This window comes from Ambystoma mexicanum, chromosome 3q, assembly GCF_040938575.1.
Source record: "Ambystoma mexicanum isolate Mex_15411 chromosome 3q, UKY_AmexF1_1, whole genome shotgun sequence".
Lineage (NCBI taxonomy): Eukaryota > Metazoa > Chordata > Amphibia > Caudata > Ambystomatidae > Ambystoma > Ambystoma mexicanum.
This window is the reverse complement of record NC_090926.1, coordinates 815,280,530-815,301,041: the sequence shown is the minus strand read 5'-3', so window position 1 is coordinate 815,301,041 and position 20,512 is coordinate 815,280,530. Positions and strand designations below refer to the sequence as shown.

The window sequence follows — 20,512 nt, the reverse complement described above, 5'->3', positions numbered from 1 at the left end:
TCTACAAGATGCTGCGCCAGCCTTCCCCCAACCGGCGAACCATGGGACATGGCCTCACGACTGAGTGGGAGCGGCTGCGGCGTTACCTGAGGGCAAAGAGGCAACTGCCCGAGCGGCCTTGGCACCACGGGTACCCTGTCGTCCACCTCTGGTACCCCTGCGTTGGCCTCTTTGACTGCCAGCTCCTCTCGCTTTACTGAAGGATGAGTAATAGCGAAAGGAACCACCCCTCCACTGCTGTCCCCTAGGACGAAAAGGCGGAGGTTGGCGAACTGCAGCGCCCAACGACTTCGCTGCAGCTTTTGAGGTCTGCAACCTCTCAAGGCTCTCGTCAGCCTTGCTGCCAAAAAGGTGTTCACCATCAAAGGGCATGTTGAGGAGCCGGGACTGCACATCAGGAGCAAACCCCGACTTCCGCAACCACGCAAACCTGCGTATCACGGTGCTCGCCGCCATGGACCTACTGACGCATTCAGCCAAGTCCAGACCCGACTGAACGGACTCACACATGGCATCCTTACCATCCTGGACCATAGCAAGGAAACCATCCCGTTCATCCCCTTCGGGAATATGTTCAGCCGCTAACGCAACACAGTTCCACAGAGTGTGCGTGAAACGTGACAAGGCACAAATGGAGTTGGCCGCCTGAAGCGCCATACCACCAGAAGAAAACACTTTCTTCGCCCAGCCATCAAAACGTTTGTCGTCCCTATCAGGAGGGATGGTAGGGTACGACGCCTGCTTAGCAGGGGCCGTGGCCGCCTGCACCACCAAACTTTCCGGAGTGGGGTGCCTGGTCAAGTAGCAGGGGTCGCTACTGGCTGGACGGTATTTACGCGACAAGGATCTGCCCACCGCCGGGAGACTCTCCGGAGCAGTCCAAGCCGCCGCCACCCTTCTCTGTAAAGCCATATGGAACGGCAGTACCGGGTCAGTTGGGGGACCAACATCAAGGATGTCCGTCAGATCATCCTGCACAAACTCCCCTGGGGGAGCAGACCATCCCAGATACTCAGACACCCTAGCCATAAGGCGCCGGTACGAGGAATCGGCATGGGAGCCAGGCTCAGGCCTACAAAATTCCACCTCCGGAGAGGTGTCCAGTCCACTGGCATCATGCAGTGACTGCCTCAAATCGTCAAACTGACTGTGGCCCGAGACAATTTCATCTGGCACCTGACTAGGAACCAGGCCATCAGAATCCTCATCCGCCTCCGAAATATATTCCAGGTGGCGAAAAGGCACCCGAGAGTGCTTGCTCTTAACCAGAGCCTTCCTAGGGGGTACACCCGTGACACGGGGCACCTCCGACACGAAAGGCATCGATGGCGTCGAGCGAATCGGCGCCGACGCCGAGAAAACCGGCAACGGCGCCGAGAGGATCGGCGTCGAGGAAATCGGCGTCGACGTCGAGGAAATCGGCGTCGACGTCGAGGAAATCGGCGTCGACGTCAGATGCAGCGCCTCCAGTATCGGCGGCGTCGACACAGCCCTCGAAGCCGGAGCCCCGAGCGTGCCCCTCGACGACCTGATCGTCGACGGCTTTGACGACGTCCTCGAAGCCGGAGCCTCGAGAAAGCCTGTCGACGCCCTCGACGCCTCAGACGTCGATGTCTTCCTCGAAGACTTCACAGGAGCACACGGTCTCGAACGCGTCGAGGACCGGGACCTGGAACGGGTACGGCGAGAACGAGCCTCCTTGTCCGAACGGGACCGCTCCCGTGACTCGTGCCGACCACTCTTGCGAGCGGCGTCTCTCGACCTCACACGGCCGACCCCACTCGGGGGCGCGGACGGCTGAGTACCCTGCGACTCAAGAATCGCCAACATTTTCTTCCCGAAGGAAGCCCATTCCTCCGGCGTCGCACGGCTGGTGGGGTAACCGACGTGCCGTGCAGAATCCTCGGAAGAGGACCTGGAAGGCGACCGGTGACGGCGCTTCCGAGAATGCCTCGAAGAGGCTGAGGAGTGGCGAGACCCACTCCTAGAAGAAGACCGACGAGACTTCCGACGATGACGCAGAGAGTCACCCCTCGAATCATCCGTCGAAAGCCCCGCCGACTTCGACTTCCGGGGCTTGGACACCCGACCTACCGACAACTTCCTCTTACGTTCGCGTAAGGCTTTGGACGTGAGCGACTGGCAGTCGATACAGTCATCCGTGTCGTGGGCCTCCCCGAGGCACCAGAGGCAGGCGTCGTGCGAGTCAGTCACCGACATCTTGGACCCACACTCCCCGCACTTCTTAAAGCCCGGACGCGGGGTTGAAGACGAAGTGGAAGACATCGCCGAAGGAAATTCACAAACGAACAGGTTCGAAGAACCAGAAAGAACAGAACTCCAAAGAGTCGAGGCTTAGAACCGAGAAACACGAAGCAACACGTTCGCGGAAAAAACGGAACTGAGGCTATGGGCGTCGTGCGTCCTACTTATCACATCGGATGACGTCGGACGTCGGAGGAGGTCCTCGACGACGGCGCATCGACGTCATCGACGCAGGAGCCGAAAAAGTTTCCGAAGCAGCACAGCTGTGGTGATTACATGTCATAGATATGGAGTACGTCGGAGGACCCAATCCCCTCGAACTCATGGTTATTAAGACAATAGATAAATGTGCTGAACAAATTACTTACCTCTTCGAAAATGTTCTTTCTCAAGGATTATTCCTTACAGCAACAGATTACTTTTCTTTCATATTCTCTTTTTAGCATCAACTGTCTTCAGAAAAGTTCTTGTAACGACGGGTGCTAGCGTGTGCTTGTTGGCCATGTCGCAGTCCACCGTGAGAACGGAAGTCGTTACATGGTTTATAGTGAAAAGGTCGAATGTCAAAATCTTGAAAAAAAAGTCACATTTATTTTTATGACATTTTTTATTCGAAAACCAACACCCCCCCCCTTTTTTTTTGTTTTAGCCATTTTTTTATTCCCGGACCCCAAAATAAATATATAATTAAAAAACAGGGAATTCGACTTTTTTTTTTTTCGAGATTATTGTCATTTGACTTTTTTTTCGAGATTTTGACTGGATACCAGTTACACAATGCCACCCCCCCCCCCCTCCCACTGCCTGATTGAAAGGCAATAAAGTTTCCTTTTTAGGACCCTCGTCAAGGATGCCAGTCAGGTCGTAACAGCACACAGAGGGGAGTCCCCCAGATGAACCATTTCAAATCAACTATAATGGCCTAGCTCTAATTTAAACTAGGTCACATTCCGTGAAATGTATACATCACCTCACAAAATGAAGATTACACAGAGTACCAGATTTTTCATTTAATAAAAATGTTTTCATAATTTAATTACGTAGGCCATAGGTCCTACATGCAATAGTCATAAAAACACCACACAAAGACATGTATCAAATGTGGAAAATATGTACAGTGCATCAATTAGCAATTACATGTGTAATTATAAAAACACGGATGGCACCGCCAGGGTTTTGTGTCACTGAGCTGGGAGGGCACATATTCTAACTGCCTATCCCTATCTGGCTAACAAGTCACAGATATTCTCTGCATGGCAGTGTCACCCGATGACAATGCTACAACTAATTAGACATGGCACATAAAAATTGCGTCTGACCAAAACACACACATCCCGGGTCTACGTCCGTTGTGGCGTTGATGAGCCACATCACCAAACTCGATTGTGCGGAATGGTGTACCGGGCGTTTCGGCAGGGCATTAATTCTGCTGCCTTCATCGGGACCCCAACGGGAATGGAGTTCTGTGGATGTGATAAATTGTAATGTTACTGGCCTATACAACCAAATACACATATCATCAGCAACTCAAGAAATAACTGCTTACAGTTACTGGTGCAATTAACTAACAACAACATATTAGTGGTGGGGGAATTCTCCACCTATAGAAACCCCAAACTCCTGTGTATTGGAGGAAATCAGGTCGTAACTGCACCTTTGGATGTGAAGGAGCCTAAAGCCCTAAGGTGTCGACCACCTTTGCCATTAGATCCTGAAAAGCAGCCTGTTAGCCAGGGGTGGCATCATGGAGCAGGCTTATCTCTGGCGAGGTTTCCAGGCCACTTGCCTCCTGCAAGTCGTCCGCCAGGTCTACCAAGTCAACTAGTTCACTTCTCTGGGATTGAGGTGCTCCAGCCCAAAAGGGACATAATCACCTTCCTCATCATAAACGTCCTCTAAATGGGTCCGATAACCTCTTCTGGGGAGCAAAAGGAACTCTTTCGTGACTCGAGCATCGTAAAAAAGGAACTGAGGCACTGCTTGCAAAGACTTGATACATATTGGCCCTGATGTCATGTCTGTCACAGAGCTTATAGAGACCACCAGCACCGAGGCGACCAGTGTCAGGACCATATCCGCCGACACTGGGGCATTTGGCGAACATGTCAAGTATCTTCTGCCTGAAGGCTTCCCATTTCTCTGGAGAAGAGGATTGAGTGGGGAAGGGTACCTGTTGGGTCTCCGCCTACATGGCTTCCCTGGTGCTGTGACATCTCATTTTAGACAAAGAAGATGAGTGGTGCTTAGAAAAGCCGCCTGGGATCAGAACCTTTTGCAGTGCTTCATTTTCTTGTCCTTTCAGACAGCCGGCCTTTCCTCAGTGCTCCAGTCCATGCCCAGCAACCTCGAACAGGCCAGTTTGCCGCCTTTCTCCTTGTATTGAAATGTGAATACCCTTTCCGTCAAATTTTTGAAGCGCCTTTAGGTGCAGTGATTGGCGGAGTCCATTAGGGTCCATTAGAAAGTGTGGATACCGTATTTCCTACGGTACCATTTCATGAGACTGCACATCACTGAATGGAACGGTTCACCTCATAGGAAGGAACGTTAATGACCCCATTGTCTGTTTCAAATAAATGACCCCACAAACTAGACTGAATATCTGTAAAAATAGATGGTATTCTATGTGAAACATCATACTTTGCTTTTGAGAACATATAATGAACATACATTAGCTCAAGCATCTTGAATACATCTTGTTCAATATAAAAGGCTACCATGAAATTAATGATTCAAATTCAAACATACACTATTATTTGTCATGATTATTGTACATTACAAACTTACAATTCTTACCTAACATCTTGCTTACATAGGGTTCGATATCCACATCTTGTAAATGCTGATAGGTGTGTGCATGATACAGTCGTAGTGTAGAATCCAGACGGATAGACACCCAAACACCATCACCCACCCATGCAAGCTGTCTTACTTGGCTTTCTTTTCTTGGATGTGCATCAAAGGATTTCTACAGGAAATATATTTAAACCAAGTAAAAAAACAAATCAATCTTCAAGAACGTTTTTCTGTTTTTTACGGGCAAGCTAGTTATGTGCTGCCAAGAAGAACAAATATAACTATATAAAAGCAATACAATTGTTTCTCTATAAAATAACACAACTGCCAAGACAGAAACTTGTGAAATTGCTTTTGTTTTGGCTCTATGTGGACCTAACATCAAGAAACCCCTTTAAAAAATGTATACATTTGCGGCCATACAAAGTTACTCACTTTACTCCTAGTATATAGTACACTTTTCGGTATACTCCTGGGATGGTGTCTTCAGGCAGACGACAGGATCAGTGCATGTTGCACAGTCTGCAGCATTAGGTCATTTGAACAATATGCGTGGCATATGAGCAAGGGCATATAAGGGGTAGGGTGGGGAATAGGGATTAAATAATAGGGGAGAGGGGGGCTTGGCGGTACCCCCCACAAATAAAAAAATAATAATTTGCTTCCTTTTTCTCTGGCAAAACATTTCGGCAATAAAATGCAGCGAAAACAAAACTGGGAATGAATGAACATAGAACCATTTCCTTCATACGTACGAGAGATTTAAACGAACCCTAGAACCACATGGCTAATGTACATGTACAAGTTTAACTCCTTAATTGTTGAGCTTTAATCAAGTCTATGCAAAAAGGACGAGCATACTCGTCTAAAGTGCTTAAGGGGTTAAAGAACCCTGCAACATCAGTTAACCACACAAGTTCCAAACAAAATCTGAACTGGGTGCCTTTTTCTGCAAGTGCAATAAAGAGAATTTTGGCTGAAATTATTCACAGTGGGTCAAGTTATGGCTTTGAGAATCTCAACTAGAAGAATTTACATACGAAGGCCTACCAAACGAATCTGACCCCAATCAGATGAGCATGCATGCACTCAGGAGGCGGCTGCTTCTGCAACTTGTAATATTCTAATATGCAAGTCACTATCCAGTGAGCTATAATAGCCCCAGCGAGTTGAGAAAAACAATTTACTTAGCCCTTATTAACGTTCTTTCTGATAGATGAACCTCCCACGGATTCCTCATCTAGGATGCCTATCTTTAACTGCAGCTGCTCTTCGGAAATGTTTCCACCACCAGGGAGGCATGGCTCTACATACGACTCCACGTGCCCTGCCCAGCACAAGATGTTGGGGAAAGTATATAGTGAGACGCTGTGCCCTGTGACTTCAGTTCCACCCTATGTTTGCCTAGCACTAATGGTAGGGGACTGCAGAATCGAAAGGTGTACTAGCTATCCGCCAAATGAAGCAGGTTGGTAGGGCGATGAGAAATTCATGGGAGAAATACCCATCAAAAAGAACATTACTGAGAGGTAAGGAATTTGGTCTTCTAATGGATTCCTTCCTCCCACGGATTCCTCATATACGACATAATCCCAAAGCAGTAGGCAGATCTGGAGGAGAGAGGAGAGCAAGGACACCACCTATACCAGGAAGCTCTGTAGGACCACTCTAGCGAAATGAGCATCATGCCCTGATTGGGAATTAAAGCAGGAGTGTTTGGCAAACGTGCAGCAACGTCCCATTTACCCACCTCGCAAATGTCCAGAACATGGACCCCTCTCTGCAGGGTAGAGGTGGCAGTCAGTCATCTGGTCAAATGAGATCTGAGACCTTCAGGCACATCCTTTCCAGCCAAATAGTAGCCTTCTGAAATGTATAGGATGATCCATCTTGACAGGGTCTGTTTGGTCACAGCCCTGCCAACATGGGCACCAGCATAACACAAAAAGCTGGTCATCACCATACCTCGCCAACAGAGGTAGTAGCTGAGGGCCTGCACTCGGTCCAGTCGATATCACTCCTCTGCCTAGGAAGGATGGAAAAGAGGAAAAGACACCTGGGAGATGGATCTTTTGGGAGAGGTGGAATTTTCAGACTACCTTCGCGAAGAAGGATGGCCTCACTCTCAACATCCCCTTTGCTTTTAAAAAAACAAATAGGGAGGTTACACAGAGAATGCCTGGAGCTCCCTCACCCATCTAGCAGAAGTTATGGAAACCAGGAAAAGGAAAATCACGTTAAGAGTGAACTATCTTGAAAACAAGAATGCAGGGACTCAAATGTGAACACTCAATTTTAATCCCACGCTGGAACAGCAAACCGGTTTGGGGGAAACTGGTTGCAAAATCCCTGCATAAATTGTATAACAGTGGGGATCGTGAAGAACAAGCCCTGCTCAGAGGTCCTTTTGAAAATCGAAGTCGCTGCAAGGTACCCCTTCACAGAGACAACTTGCATTCCAGCCCAGGAATAGCAAAGCAGAACATCCAGAACAGTGTAAGTGGGGCAAGTTAAAGTACTCAAGACAACTCTCCCTGCACCAGGTCGAGAATGTACACCACCTACAGGCATTAATGGACTTGGTGGCAGGCCTCTGATCGAGAGAGCGTGCCCAGGAGGTAATTCGACACATCCCACACCTTATATCTCAGCATTGCAGCAGCCAGGCATGAAGGTTCACGCTGTTGAGGTTCGAATCGAACAGCCGCCCTTCAGACTCGGGATCAGATCGACAATCTGTGGATGGTGCCAGGGGGTGCAGTTGGACATGTACAGCAACTCAGGGTACCATGTTTTCTGGGTCCAGTCCAGAGTGATCAAAATCCATGCGCACCCGAACAGGCACTGCCTCTGGAGAACCAGCGGAATCACAGCGATCAGCCGGATGCATAGAAGAGGTCGAAAGTCCACTCCTCCATCAGTGTGTTCCATAGAGCACCTTGTTGAGAGAATTACTTAGAGCACAACAATTTGCACTTCCTGGTCACACTGGAAGAGAAGAGGACTAATTGGGGAGTGCCCCACCTGGGGAAAATCTCCAAAACCTCCTGACCGAGCTCACACTAATAGGAGGCTTAAGTGTGTCTGCTCAAGGTATCCGCTATGACATTTTCCATCTCAGTGAGATGAGCTGGCAGACACATCATTCTCTAGAGCCCAGGACCACAGTCGCATTGCTTCTATTAAGAGTAGCAAGGACCCCACACCACCTCACTTGGTGTGGTAGTACATGGCCACTGTGGGGTCCATCAGGACCGGCACAGTCTAGCACTGCACTGAAGGAATGAATGCAACCAGGGCCAGCCTAACCACTTTCAATTGCAGAAGGTTGTGTTCCCGGGACTCCACAGAACAGTCACTGTCTTGCACGTGAGCACCCCAACCTTTCAAGGATGCCCCAGTGACTATTGTAAGTTGTGGCCAGAGTTATCAAAGCAACGCCCCTCTAAGCAAGTTGTCTCACAGTGACCAACACTCTAGGTCCCAGTATGCTCTCATTGAGACTTGCAAAAGGTCTGAAGGGAGCCCCTTGACAACGTAGAAGGCACTGAAGCGACCTAATGTGCAGCCCGGCCTCTGGCACTAAACAGATTGGAGGACATGAACCATCTTGAAAATGCTGTGGTTGCGCTGTCCTGGGAGGGGGACTTTTTCATGCTCAGGGAAAAGTCCAAGCTTGGCAACAGACTTAAAGTGCGGTTTAACTGTGCAGACTACTGGTGTTGTGGATTTCCACGTCCTGTCATATAGCTTGCACGCAGTCCACCCCCCGGAGTCTGAAGGTGATTTCTAGGATAAGCAGACAAAGGAGACATAACTAAACATTACAACACCTGGTCTAGGTGTTAGGCAGAATCCTGTGCAGTGCCCTTAGGGACCACTACACACAATTAAGACTACAGGTGGCAATACAAGTTTTACCTTTGGTACAAGCCTGTACTACTATGTCAGAGTGGTAGCAGTGGTGGAGCAGCCAGGCTTATCTCAAGAGTATATGAGCAGTAGCAGAGATTACACAAAGTGGCCACAATTACTGTGACTCAAGCAAACAGTGACTCAAGGTTTCAGGTATAAAAATATAAGTACATTTATTTTTAAACCATTCGTTATAAACACAACACTTCTATGAAACTTCAATAAAAACCACACGTTAAATATACTACAACTAACCAATTCACTTTGTACAGTAAGTCTCAAGGTAAGTACCCTGTGTTGGAATGAACCGGTGTTAAGCACAAAAACACGTTACCGCGAATACGATTGCGATCACTTTTTGACAGGTCGGTATACTAAACAAACGCGTATCCGTGACATGAAATGCTACTGGGGCAAAAACACACTTAGCACTTGAGATACCCAGAGGGAGTTGGAGGCAAAAATCACAGGCAATATTTTGGTTAGGCACGCAGAATCAAGAAACACGAGTTCAAAAGTAGCCAGGGTCAAAAGACACCGGGGCCAGTTGCCGAAGATCACACGGTCAGACAGTTCAAGATTCAACGTAGCCAATAGTACTTGGATATTGTCAATGTTCGGAATCAAAAGTTATAAGAAGGAGGGAAGACAAGAGCAAGCCTTGGAAATGAAGAAAAAGGGATTCACCCAGTTTCCTAAACAGAACACAGTACCTTGTTCCAGTGGTGCAGCTGGTGCCCTGGCAGTTGTTCCTGTTCGTTTCCCGCAGACCCACGATTCCTGGAGCTTCGTTGTGAAGGAGGACATCTGAAGGGGGTCTGCACCACACAGGGATGAAGCCGGCAGCAGCGACGAGGAATAAAAGGTGCGCTCCTTAAAAACAGGAGAGGCTCTTCAGGTGGCTATCTGGACCACTACAGCAGTGTGCAGCGATTTTCGACCAAGGAAGAGGATCTTCTGGCTCAAGAATATGAGCTGGTTATCCCCACCAAGCTCAAGGGAAGAAGACTCCGGACTGGATCTTTTCTAAGTCGTTGAACTGAAGCGAAGGGAAGATAGCTCGGGACTGCATCAGTGCTTCACCGGGACGGGGTAGTTGCAGCAGCAGTCGTTCTCGCTGCTTCTCTTCGGTTCCTTGTAGTTCCAGTGGCGACTCTCTGACTTCTAGCCCAAGAGACCTGCCTTTTATGCGAAAAAACCCCATTCACACAGCCTGGCTGTCAATCACCTAGCAGGGGGGTTGTCCAGCCCGGACAACTACCCTGGCCAATCATGACAAAGTGTGACTTGGGTTTCCTAGGATACCCTGTGCAAGGGGTGACTACACCCCTCCCTCACATTCAGCCCACCTAGACATCCAGGCGCCTTGAGGATGGCTTCTGAACAGAAAGCCCGCCAAAAGACGGTGAACAAAGAAGGCGAACTTAGTTTCCGCGCAAAGTAAAACACAAGAAGGACTTTAACAAAAAGAAATGGCGAATAAACCCAACCGGGGCCAAAAGAAAGATGATTTGGTCAAGCGGGTTTATGTTCGAGGCTAATATAATAGCCAAGAACAGTACCACGTTTATCTAATATAATCGCGGTAGGAAAGTTAGGGTAGATACCACTGCCACCAGCCAAGTCTAAATGTTAAAAGAGCGAAACAATGCTCTAGGAGGTACAGATAAAAAGGGATACGAATTAACCCTTTCCAGTACTCCATGGAAGATGGGGTGTACTGGATTTGTGGTAGATTGACTAAGTAAAGTTAATGGTAACTTTACCCTTTTCTGGGGGACAGTAGTCGCCTCAGAAATGGAGTCGAGGGAAGTCTTAAAGACAACCCTGTGTCACTGCACTGAAGCTGCTGTGCGACACACAAAAAAAAGGGGGCTACTGAAGTGGTGTACTTCAGAGTCCACAATCACAAAAACAGATAGAAACACATAGCAAAACACAGGTATGAGTGGGGAAAAAGCTCTCACTCTTACCAAGTGGAAAAAAATAAACTCCAGAAGTCCAGCAAAGCTGCTGGGGGACTCACTAGGTGAGGGAAATTAGCCATGGATGAGAATTCTCCCTAACACTAGGGAGCAAGCTCAGATGAGCCAGTAATCCAGGTAAAAAAAGACAAATGCCTTCCCCTCTGATGTTGAGCCACGACCACTGCCAGCAGCTTGGTAAACATCCAGGGTGCAAACATAGATCGAGTGATGGGACCTTCAACTGGCAGTGGCAAGGGACCACAACAAATCTCAGGTTCTTCCAGTGCTTTATATGAATCAGCAATGGGCAGTGATGTTGTGGATCAAAAATACTTGATTTTACAAAAATAAAGAACAAATATATTAATTTTGGTGAATAAAGAGGGTAGATAATATTGATTTCAGTTTACTAATGAGACACCACAATTTGCGCTAGTGTAAACCTGAGTTTATTTATAGTACAAGTAGTGTCCATTGGCGGCATGTGTTTCGGCCGTTGACCTTTTTCACAGCCGGACATATATTACGAATTGGTGATTACCGCTTGTCTCTCTCCATATTTCTTAGGTGATCCAATCAATGGGTACATTCCCCGAACCTCGTCCTTAGAGTTCCGTTTTTCACTAATGTTTTCATTCCAGGTTTGAATGTCGAACTGCAGGTTTGAATTTTATTTGTTAAAAAATGTCTAACTATAGTTTAGCTATAAGTAATCTAAATGGGGGTAGAAGAGGCAAGCGTGTTCAGGGGGGTATCCCCCCCATTAAAATGTATTTGTTAGTCAAGTGTAGGCAGCTGGTCAGGAACCAGGCTGCTAGCGCCAGCTTGGCTGGGTCCGGATGTATTTAGGGAGCTACAAACACCAACCTTACCCCCTCACTCATCGCTAAAGATGAAGTCTGTGCAACAGCATCCAAGATGCCATGCTCAGCAAACTTGACCTGCTACATAGTAAAATCCAAATCAACCAACAGTCCTCAAACTCCAAGCGCCCCACATCCCCACTGTCACAACCTGATAACTCACCCTTATTCTCCTTCAGGGAAGTCACCGAACTAGAAGTCATAGCACTCATGAACTCCATCAAACCATCTAACTGCAAAGGTGACATCTGCCCAGCTACCCTCATCAAAGAATGCACCTCCACTCTTGCACACTTCCTCACTGACTTTATCAACGCCTCCTTTTCAACTGGTACTGTCCCTGCATGCCTCAAGGAAGCCTGGGTCCACCCCCTCTTAAAGGAACCATTGCTAGACCCAACCGCAACAGGCAACTACAGGCCCATCACCACAGTCCCCTTTGTCCTTAAAATAATAGACAAAGCAGCCTACCTTCAAGTCCAGCAGTTCCTTGAAGCCAACAACCTTCTCTGTCTCCGGCAATCTGGCTTTCGCTCAGGTCATAGAACCGAAACAGCCCTATTAGACCTCAAGAACCAAATGGACGACATTAGAGACTGTGGCAAACCGGCCCCATTACTACTTGACCGCTCGACCACCTTTGATCTCGTCCAGCAAGACACCCTTTACCAACACCTCTCTACCTCTGCACACTTCTCCCCCAACGCCACAGCATGGATCGCCTCATTCCTTCAAGGCAGAGCTATGAGAGTCTTCTTTGACCAAGCCTGCACACACCACAGCACCATCCAATGTGGAGTCCCCCAGAGCTCATGCCTATCACCAAACTTATACAACATTTTCATTAGGCACCTATTCCACATCCTCGGCTCACTAGGCATCAGCTATACGAACTACGCTGATGATATTCAGGTCCTCCTAGAACTCTCAGGTGACTACGAGGCCGACTCCATAACCCTCAACTCCGTCTACTCCACCATCCAAACCTGGATGGCTGAAAATGGGCTCTGCCTAAATGGAGACAAAATGGAACTACTTTTAATGGGGTCCCCTGAAACGCTCAAAAAACTTGACATGCAATACAATTCCTTTACCATTGACAACATACTAATCCCAGTTTCCCAGGCCATCAAAACTCTGGGAGTCTACCTAGACTCCAACCTCTCAATGACAAGGCAAGTAAATGCCATCGCTTAATCAGCTGCTTACCATGCCAAACTGCTCACTGCAGCCAGACCTTACCTTACTAAGGATAACTGCCTTCCTATAGCCAGAGCTATAATTGGGGCCCCATTAGACTACTGTAACACACTCTTGGCTGGTACCTCCACAAAGAACATCGAAAAACATCAAATTGTCCAAAATAATGCATGCAGGGCTGCCCTGGATATCCCTAGAAGAGAACATATCTCAGCTGCCAGAAAGCAAGCCCACTGGATGCCCGTCAAGAAACGCGTTCTATTCAAACTACTGTCACTCTCCCACAAATGCATCCACCACGCAGCACCTCATTACCTCTCTCAAAGATTCACCAGACCATTCACAGAAAGACCCACTAGAACCCCATACACCAACCTTCTCTCTGTGCCCAAGGTCTCTAGAGCGCGGGCAGGAGGCTCAAGCTTCCCATTCATTGCCGCAAACCAATGCAATTCCCTGCCACCCAACCTTAGAGGTATCTGCTCCCACCTAGCTTTCCGCAAGGAAATACAAACATGGTTGTTTGCATGAATTTTCTGAACGCCTCTCAATACCTACAAACCAACCAACCACCCGGCAGGCCCTCTGCCTCTCACCTAAGAACATAACATTTGCATACTTTCGTACTCATGTTCATGCAACCAATGCGAGCATTGCTACGCCTCTTGTAACCAGTAAGCAATGCCGTAACATGTAACTAAGCTCACTCTGTTTTAACAGCACCTCGATGCCCCTGGGCTGCTAGTGTGCTTTATACATTAAAATAAATAAATAAAAATAAATGTTCCACCGCCCAGCCATGCTGCGTCAGGAATCCTCTGCTGGAGATCTGAAGGTTGACGGCACCCTGGGGGCACAACTGCAGCAGATTTGAAAACCATGTTCTCCAAGGCCAGTGGGGGGCAATCAGGATGAGGCAACAACCCATTGAAGCCCCGAACTTGCGGAGAGTCCGTTGGAGCACAGGGCTGGGAGGGAATGGATAACACCTGCGGCTGTGCCGACAGATCTGGAAAGCATCTCCAAGAGACCCCTGACCCCGTCCTGCTATGAAGTAAACTGGGGGCACTTGAAATGGAGGGTATGCAAACAAATCCAGGTATGCGAACCCCCAATGCTGGAACAGGAGCAACAAGGAGTCGGTGTGGAACTCTCACTCGTAGGTGTTGAACCTGAAGTGGCTAAACTGGTCCGCTTTTACATTGCTGTCCAACGGGAGGTGGACTACTGAAATCCAATCTCCCTCCGTCGGGGCCCATTCCCAGATCGATACTGCCTCCATGCAAAGGAGAGGGTGGAGGGGGCGGGTGCCACCCTGCTTGTCCAGGGAAAACATCCTAGTAGAATTGTCCGTCCTGACCAAAACAGACCTGTCGCTGAGGAGGGTCAAAAATGCCTCGACAGCCAGGCCCACTCCCCTGAGCTCGAGCAGATTGATATGAAGAAGGGCTTCCGACCAGGACCATTCTCCATGAATCGCGTAGCCCTCTAGAGTAGGCCCCCAGCCCGAAAGAGAGGAGTCTGTCGTCACCACCAGGGTAGGCTCCGGTCGGATGAAGGGGGCTCCCACACTCCCACAGAACTATTGCCATCCATCAGCGAAGACCGGGCAGTAGGAGTGGAGGTATTGGGATCCTGTCCGATTGAGACCCTGTCTCCTGATCCCAATTGGCCGCCAGGTGGAGCTGGATGGCGAACATGCTGTAAAGTGAGCATGGAAGATACTGGAACCACCATGCTGAGGTTGTTGATTTGGCCAGAAAGTGCCCCACTGCCTTGCAGAGGCACAGGAGCCTCTCAGGCATAAAGAACATCCGCTGAATCATAGTGTCAGAGCCCCAGCTGATGAAGGATCCTCGCTAATCAATGGCAGGTGAGCAACGCAATCCTCGGGTGACCCCGCCTTCACCAGCCAGTCATCCAAATAAGGGTACAGATGATGGCCCCCAAAGCGGAGAAGCCCATCACTGCGTTCCGCAACTTCGTGAAGACATGAGGGGCCGAGTTCAGGCCAAAGGGTAGCCCCTTGTACTGAAAGTGGTAAGACATAATCGTGAACTGCAGAAAATTCAGATGCGGTTGGTAGATGGGTACATGCAGGTACGCATCCTTGAGGTCCAGGGAACACATCCAGTCACCTGCACACGGAGACTCGGCTTTGTGCACAGGAGTAATCCTCTTGAAGCGTTCCAGCGGTAAAGACAGATTTAGAAATGACAGATCCAGAACTACCATCAGGCCAGCCTGGTTGTTCTTGCGTACCGCAAAAATCCAGGAATAGTAACCGAAGCGCCTGTCTACAAGACAAACCGGTTCTATAGCATGCACCTCCAAGAGCAAAAGGACCTCCCGTAAAAGAACCGGGGACCTGATTTGACAATGGAAGAGGCATAGGAAGAGGAAGACTGAAGCCTGTGGAGACTACAGAGAGAATCCACGGGTTGCTGAAGAGACTGTTCCCCGAACTTGACGTCACTGCTTCTTGGTGTCAGGGGCAGAGGAGGGGGAACGGAAAAACCCAGGCAACGTCCTCTGCTGCTTCCTCTTGTAGTCGCTGGATAACCTATCAGGCCTACATGTACTGTGGTCTTGGAATCCCTTGAAGCCGGGATTGAGGGAAGGATTTCTGACCTGGCTTTGTAAGGATGGCCAAGGACTTGGCAGTTAGAGTGGAGGTTTTCTTCTTCGTCAATTCCTTATCGGTGGAAGGATGAAAACGGTCCACGCCCTTGAAGGGCAGATTCAGGGTCCGATCCTGCAAGTCAGATGAAAACTTTGTGGCATGCATCCATGCTGTCATTCTCATCTCGACCCTAAGGCACAACCCTCTGCAGGCTGTGTCAATGCAGGAGACCAAAGACTCTGCGCAATGGCCGAGGCATCTGCAAGACCGGCGTTGAAGGAGGCTTGCTTGTCCGAAGGGTGAGGCAGAAATTCCCTGCGCTCCCGCCACAGCTTCTAGTTAGCCGCAGCAAAGAGGTTTGTCAGCGTTGGCTTGCCACATATGCAGTCCTGAGATGGAGTAACAGCTTTTTCCCAAGAACTTGAGGTGGCTCTGTGGAGGAAGACAACAAAGACGATGGTTTAGAATACAAAGAGGCCGCAGCCACTACAGAGGAATGGGGCTAAGGGTGGCAGGCAAGGAGGATTGGCTCCCTGTCCGTCAGTCTAAATCTGCTGTCCAACTTCTCCCAGACCTTCCGCGCCACCTGCAGGACATCCTTCTGGAGGGGTATGCCAGACCGGATCGTGGTGGTGCGGGGTGTGGGGGAGGGATGGTCAGAACAACCAGTGGGGCCTGAACTGGTGGAGGGACCGGAACCGCAAGCGCAGGAAGATTGGGAGGAGTACCTACAGGAGGAGTCTGGGGCGGCACCACCAGCGGGATGACCTTCACAATGTCCTTCAGGAGCCCCTTCAGAGGGGAACGCATGAGGAGGAGGAAACGGTCCTCACAAGCCGGCAGATCCCTAGCAGACCAGCCCTCCGAGGCGCTGGGCCTCTGCTCCTGGTCAAAGCACAGAGGCGCCTGGCGCATGTAGCTGTACGGCTGTGATGGGTAGATGGAGCCCTGGTGTGACCAGAAACCTGCACCGTAGGATCCGCTGCCGCTTCCGGATGGAACAGGCTGTGATCATCCCGCAAAGCCCATTCGATGGGCAAAAGCACTGGCGGGTGCTGAGCTGGATCCAAGATGGACGCCTGCCCGGCTGGCTCAGCACGTGCCGCTCTGCCATTTTGAAGCCTCGCCACACACCGTAGGTGGGAGGGCACAAAGGCACTGAGCCAAGAGAGGCCTCAGACACGAGAGGATACAGCTTGGGTCTTGTACCCGAAGCAGAAGCGTTGACCTCAGAGATCCCTCTGGTAGGCGCTGAGTTCTCAGCCGGACCGCGGTATTCGTAACACGCTGATCACGACTTTGCTGTGAGCCCCAGTAGGCTGTGAGCCCTCGGCATCTGTGCAGGTAGCCGTGCTGGATCTAACAGAGGACAGACTCCTGGAGGTGGCATGCGACAATCATTACCCCCCCGGGATAGAAGAAGAGGACGAGCCTGATCATTCTTCAGAGGACAGCCTGGTAGAGCCTCTGATCAACTCAGCTTGGGAGCCGGTAGCTTGGGAGGCCTAAGGTCTATCCCCGGACCGCCCAGAAGGGTTTCTGTGCCCCTCAGGCTTGGGAGACGGTAAACCTAGAGGTCTCTGGCCTGCCAGAACCTCAATCCGAGGAACCCTGATGCGTGGGAACCCTGGGGAAGGAGTAGCCAGGCTGTGGATCCATGCTGAACAGAGGGCCTACACTTTGTCTTGATGAGAGGTCCCGGAGACGAAGAGTGCAAGATCTCCCTCACTACGACAAACTATTCTTCAAAGCTCTTTGATCTGAGAGTGCTGCAGGCCGAACATGAGACTCAGCGGTGGTCAGGCTTCAAACACTCAAGACAGAGTAGATGGGGGTCCGAGGTCTGGAATGAACGGTCGCATGAGGCACATCTCCTGAAGCCTCCTGCGGTTGACATGCATCGGGTAAGGCGAAGCACCGAAGGGACATGAAATAAAAATTGAAAAAACAAACGGGGAGCAAGCAGAAAGCTAAAAAAGTCTCTGCACTGGCTGCCATGTCCGATACCGTACGGCAAAAAAGGGACTGAGGTGAGGCGCCGAAGGGCGGGGCGTTCCCACGCCTGAGGCTGCACCCCACGCGCTCTACTAAGTTTAAAGGGGAAGCTCAATTTTTCACTGTGAAAGGTTCCAGTATCGTCCCCATGCTGGGGATGCCCACAAGGATGAAGGAAAGGGGACAGGACATATAAGTAACCAGGAATATCAGCCCAACCCTCTCTGCTCGGACAGTCCCTCTTCTACGACAAACAGAAGGGCTCGCAGTTCTTCCTGGAGCTCCTGTTCCGGTTGGCAAGGAGGTGGTGGGGTTTGTTAGGCAGTATCCTGGGCAGTGCCCTTAGGGACCACTACACAAGATTAAGACTACAGGTGGTAGTACAATTTCATCTTTGGTACAAGCCTGTATTACACAGAGTGGTAGCAGTAGCCGAGCAGCCAGACTTATCTCAAGAGCAAATGAGCAGTAGTAGAGATTACACAAAGGACTACAATTACTGTGACTCAAGCAAACACTGACTCAAGGTTTCAGGTAAAACATTATAAGTACATTTATTTTTAAACCATCTGTTCATAAAACACTTCACTTCTATTAAATCAAATCACACTGTAAATACACTACACACAACCAATTCCTCTTGTTCAGCCAAATTCAAGGTAAGTACATTAGGATTTGACAGACCAGTATTGAGAAACAAAGATGTTACCGGCGGTACATACGCGATCACTTTTTGACAGTAATGACAGTTCGGTCTTACTAAATAAACGCGTACCCGTGGACAGAAATGCCACCGCAGTAAAACACACTTAGCACAAAGAATTAAAACCAGTGAATAGTTAGGAAAAATCATAGGCAATACTTTAGTCAAGGCAATAGAATCGGAGGACTCGCTCTAGGATGCAGATAAAGTCAATAGGCCTGCGCCAGTGTCACGGGAGCAGATGCTCTGTTGTCAAGGATCACACGTTAAGAACAGTTTGAGATTCAAGATGCCAGGAGTACTTGAATATTGTCAAAAGGGGGCAAAAGTTATATAAGAGGGAAGGAAGAAAGGACAAGCCTTCGTGGAGGAAAACGGTTCACTCCGATTCTGTAAGGTCGGACGAAGAGAACGGCCAAATGTGCACAGTACCTTATTCCACTGGTGCCACGGCAGTTGTTCCTGCAGACTCATGGTTCCTGAAGCTTGAGTCGTGGGGACAAGAAGGACGACGTCTGGAGCGATCTGCACTACCCAGGGATGAGGCCAGCAGCAGCAAAAGCAACGATGAATACAAGGTGTGCTCCTTTAAATCAGGAGAGGGCTCTTCTGATGGCTATCCGGACCACTACAGCACTGTGCAGTGATTTCGACCCAGAAGAGGATTCTCTGGCTGAAGAAAGGTGAGCTGGTTGATCCCCACCAGGCTCAAAGGAAGAAGACACCGGACTGGCTCTTCTCTTGTCGTTGAAGGGTAGATAGCTCAGGACTGCAGCAGGGCTTCACCGGGACTCAGGATTGCAGCAGCCCTCTTCATCTCCGCTTCTCTTCGGTTCTTTGCAGTTCCATTGACGACTCTGACTTCCAGCCCACGAGTCCTGCCTTTCATGCCAAAAGCCCCCATTCACCCAGCCTGGCTGTCAACCACTCAGCAGGGGGGGTTGTCCAGCGCGGACAACCAACTCAGCCAATCAATACAAAGTGCAACTTGGGTCTCCAAGGAGACCCTGTGCAGGGGGTGACTACACCCCTCCCTCACATTCCGCCCACCTAGACACCCAGGCGCCAAAAGGAGGGCTTCTCTAGGGGAGCCCGCCAAACGATGGTGAACAAAGGAGGCAGACCTGGTTTACCGCGCAAAGTAAAACACAAAGATTTTAACAAGAAGAAATGGCAACAAAACCCAACCGGAGCCAAATTAAAACCAATATGGTCAAGCAGTTTTCATGTTCGAGGCTACTATTTTAGCCTAAAACATTACCACATTATATAATATAACCGAGGTAGAAAAGTTAGGGTAGATACCACTGCCACCAGCCAGGTCTTAATGTTAAGGGAGCAAAACAGTGCTCCAAGAGGTACAGATAAAAAGGGATAGTAGTTAACCTTTTCCAATACTCCATGTAAGATGGGGTTTACTGGATCTGTGGTAATTGTGACTATATAAAGTTAATGGCAACTTTACATGTTTCTGGGGGACAGTAGTCAGCCCCAGAAAAATTGAGTCATTGGAAAGTCTAAAAGACAACCCTGTGTCACTGCACTGAAGGTGCTGTGTAACACACAAATAAGTTGGTGAGACTCCATAGCCCATGAGCACAAAAAGTACAATACACACAAAAATACACTGTAAGAGTGGCAAAAAGGTTCACACTCTTACCAAGTGGAAAAAATAAACCCCAGAAATCCAGCAAAGCTGCAGAGGGACTCACTAGGTAAGGGAAATTAGCCATAGAATGAGAATTCTCCCCAACACGGGTCTGTCTGGAGGCCTCTTTAAGAAAGGCAGACAATAACCCCACCAAACGAGCTGCAGTGCCCAGATGTCAGAGGTAATCGGCTGCCATTGGGCCCAATGCTCGGTCAGCCGTCCTCCAACCAGTGATTAGTGGGAGGAGAAATCAAAGTGGCTTTGAGGACAGAGCCGCCCTAGCCGCTGTCTGCTGGCCTCTAGAGGCCCCCCTAACCCATCTGGAGTGCGAGAAATGCCTCAGCCCCTGCCTGGCTTGCAGGAGCTGAGCCTTCCTCGCGTAGGGGATGTTGCGCCTATAGCGTCTGCCCCTTAAAAAGAAACTAAAGGCTGGTTTGGCCGGCTGTTGCACAGATAGGTCGAGCGACTTTGCCTCGAGCTTGGGCTTCTTGGACTTTTCCAATGAGTCATCAGCCTTCGGGCCGAAGACACTCT

The 20,512-nt window shown here is 49.4% G+C and overlaps 1 protein-coding gene across 1 annotated transcript in view; it reads right to left on the bottom strand.

The window, feature by feature from the left end:
- Positions 1-20,512, bottom strand: part of SPAG9 (sperm associated antigen 9) — a 2,727,931-nt gene that overhangs the window by 493,809 nt on the left and 2,213,610 nt on the right. The window contains exon 25 of the mRNA XM_069654919.1: positions 5,062-5,233. Within this exon, the coding sequence (XP_069511020.1) occupies positions 5,062-5,233 (172 nt within the window). The remainder of the gene's footprint in view (positions 1-5,061; positions 5,234-20,512) is intronic.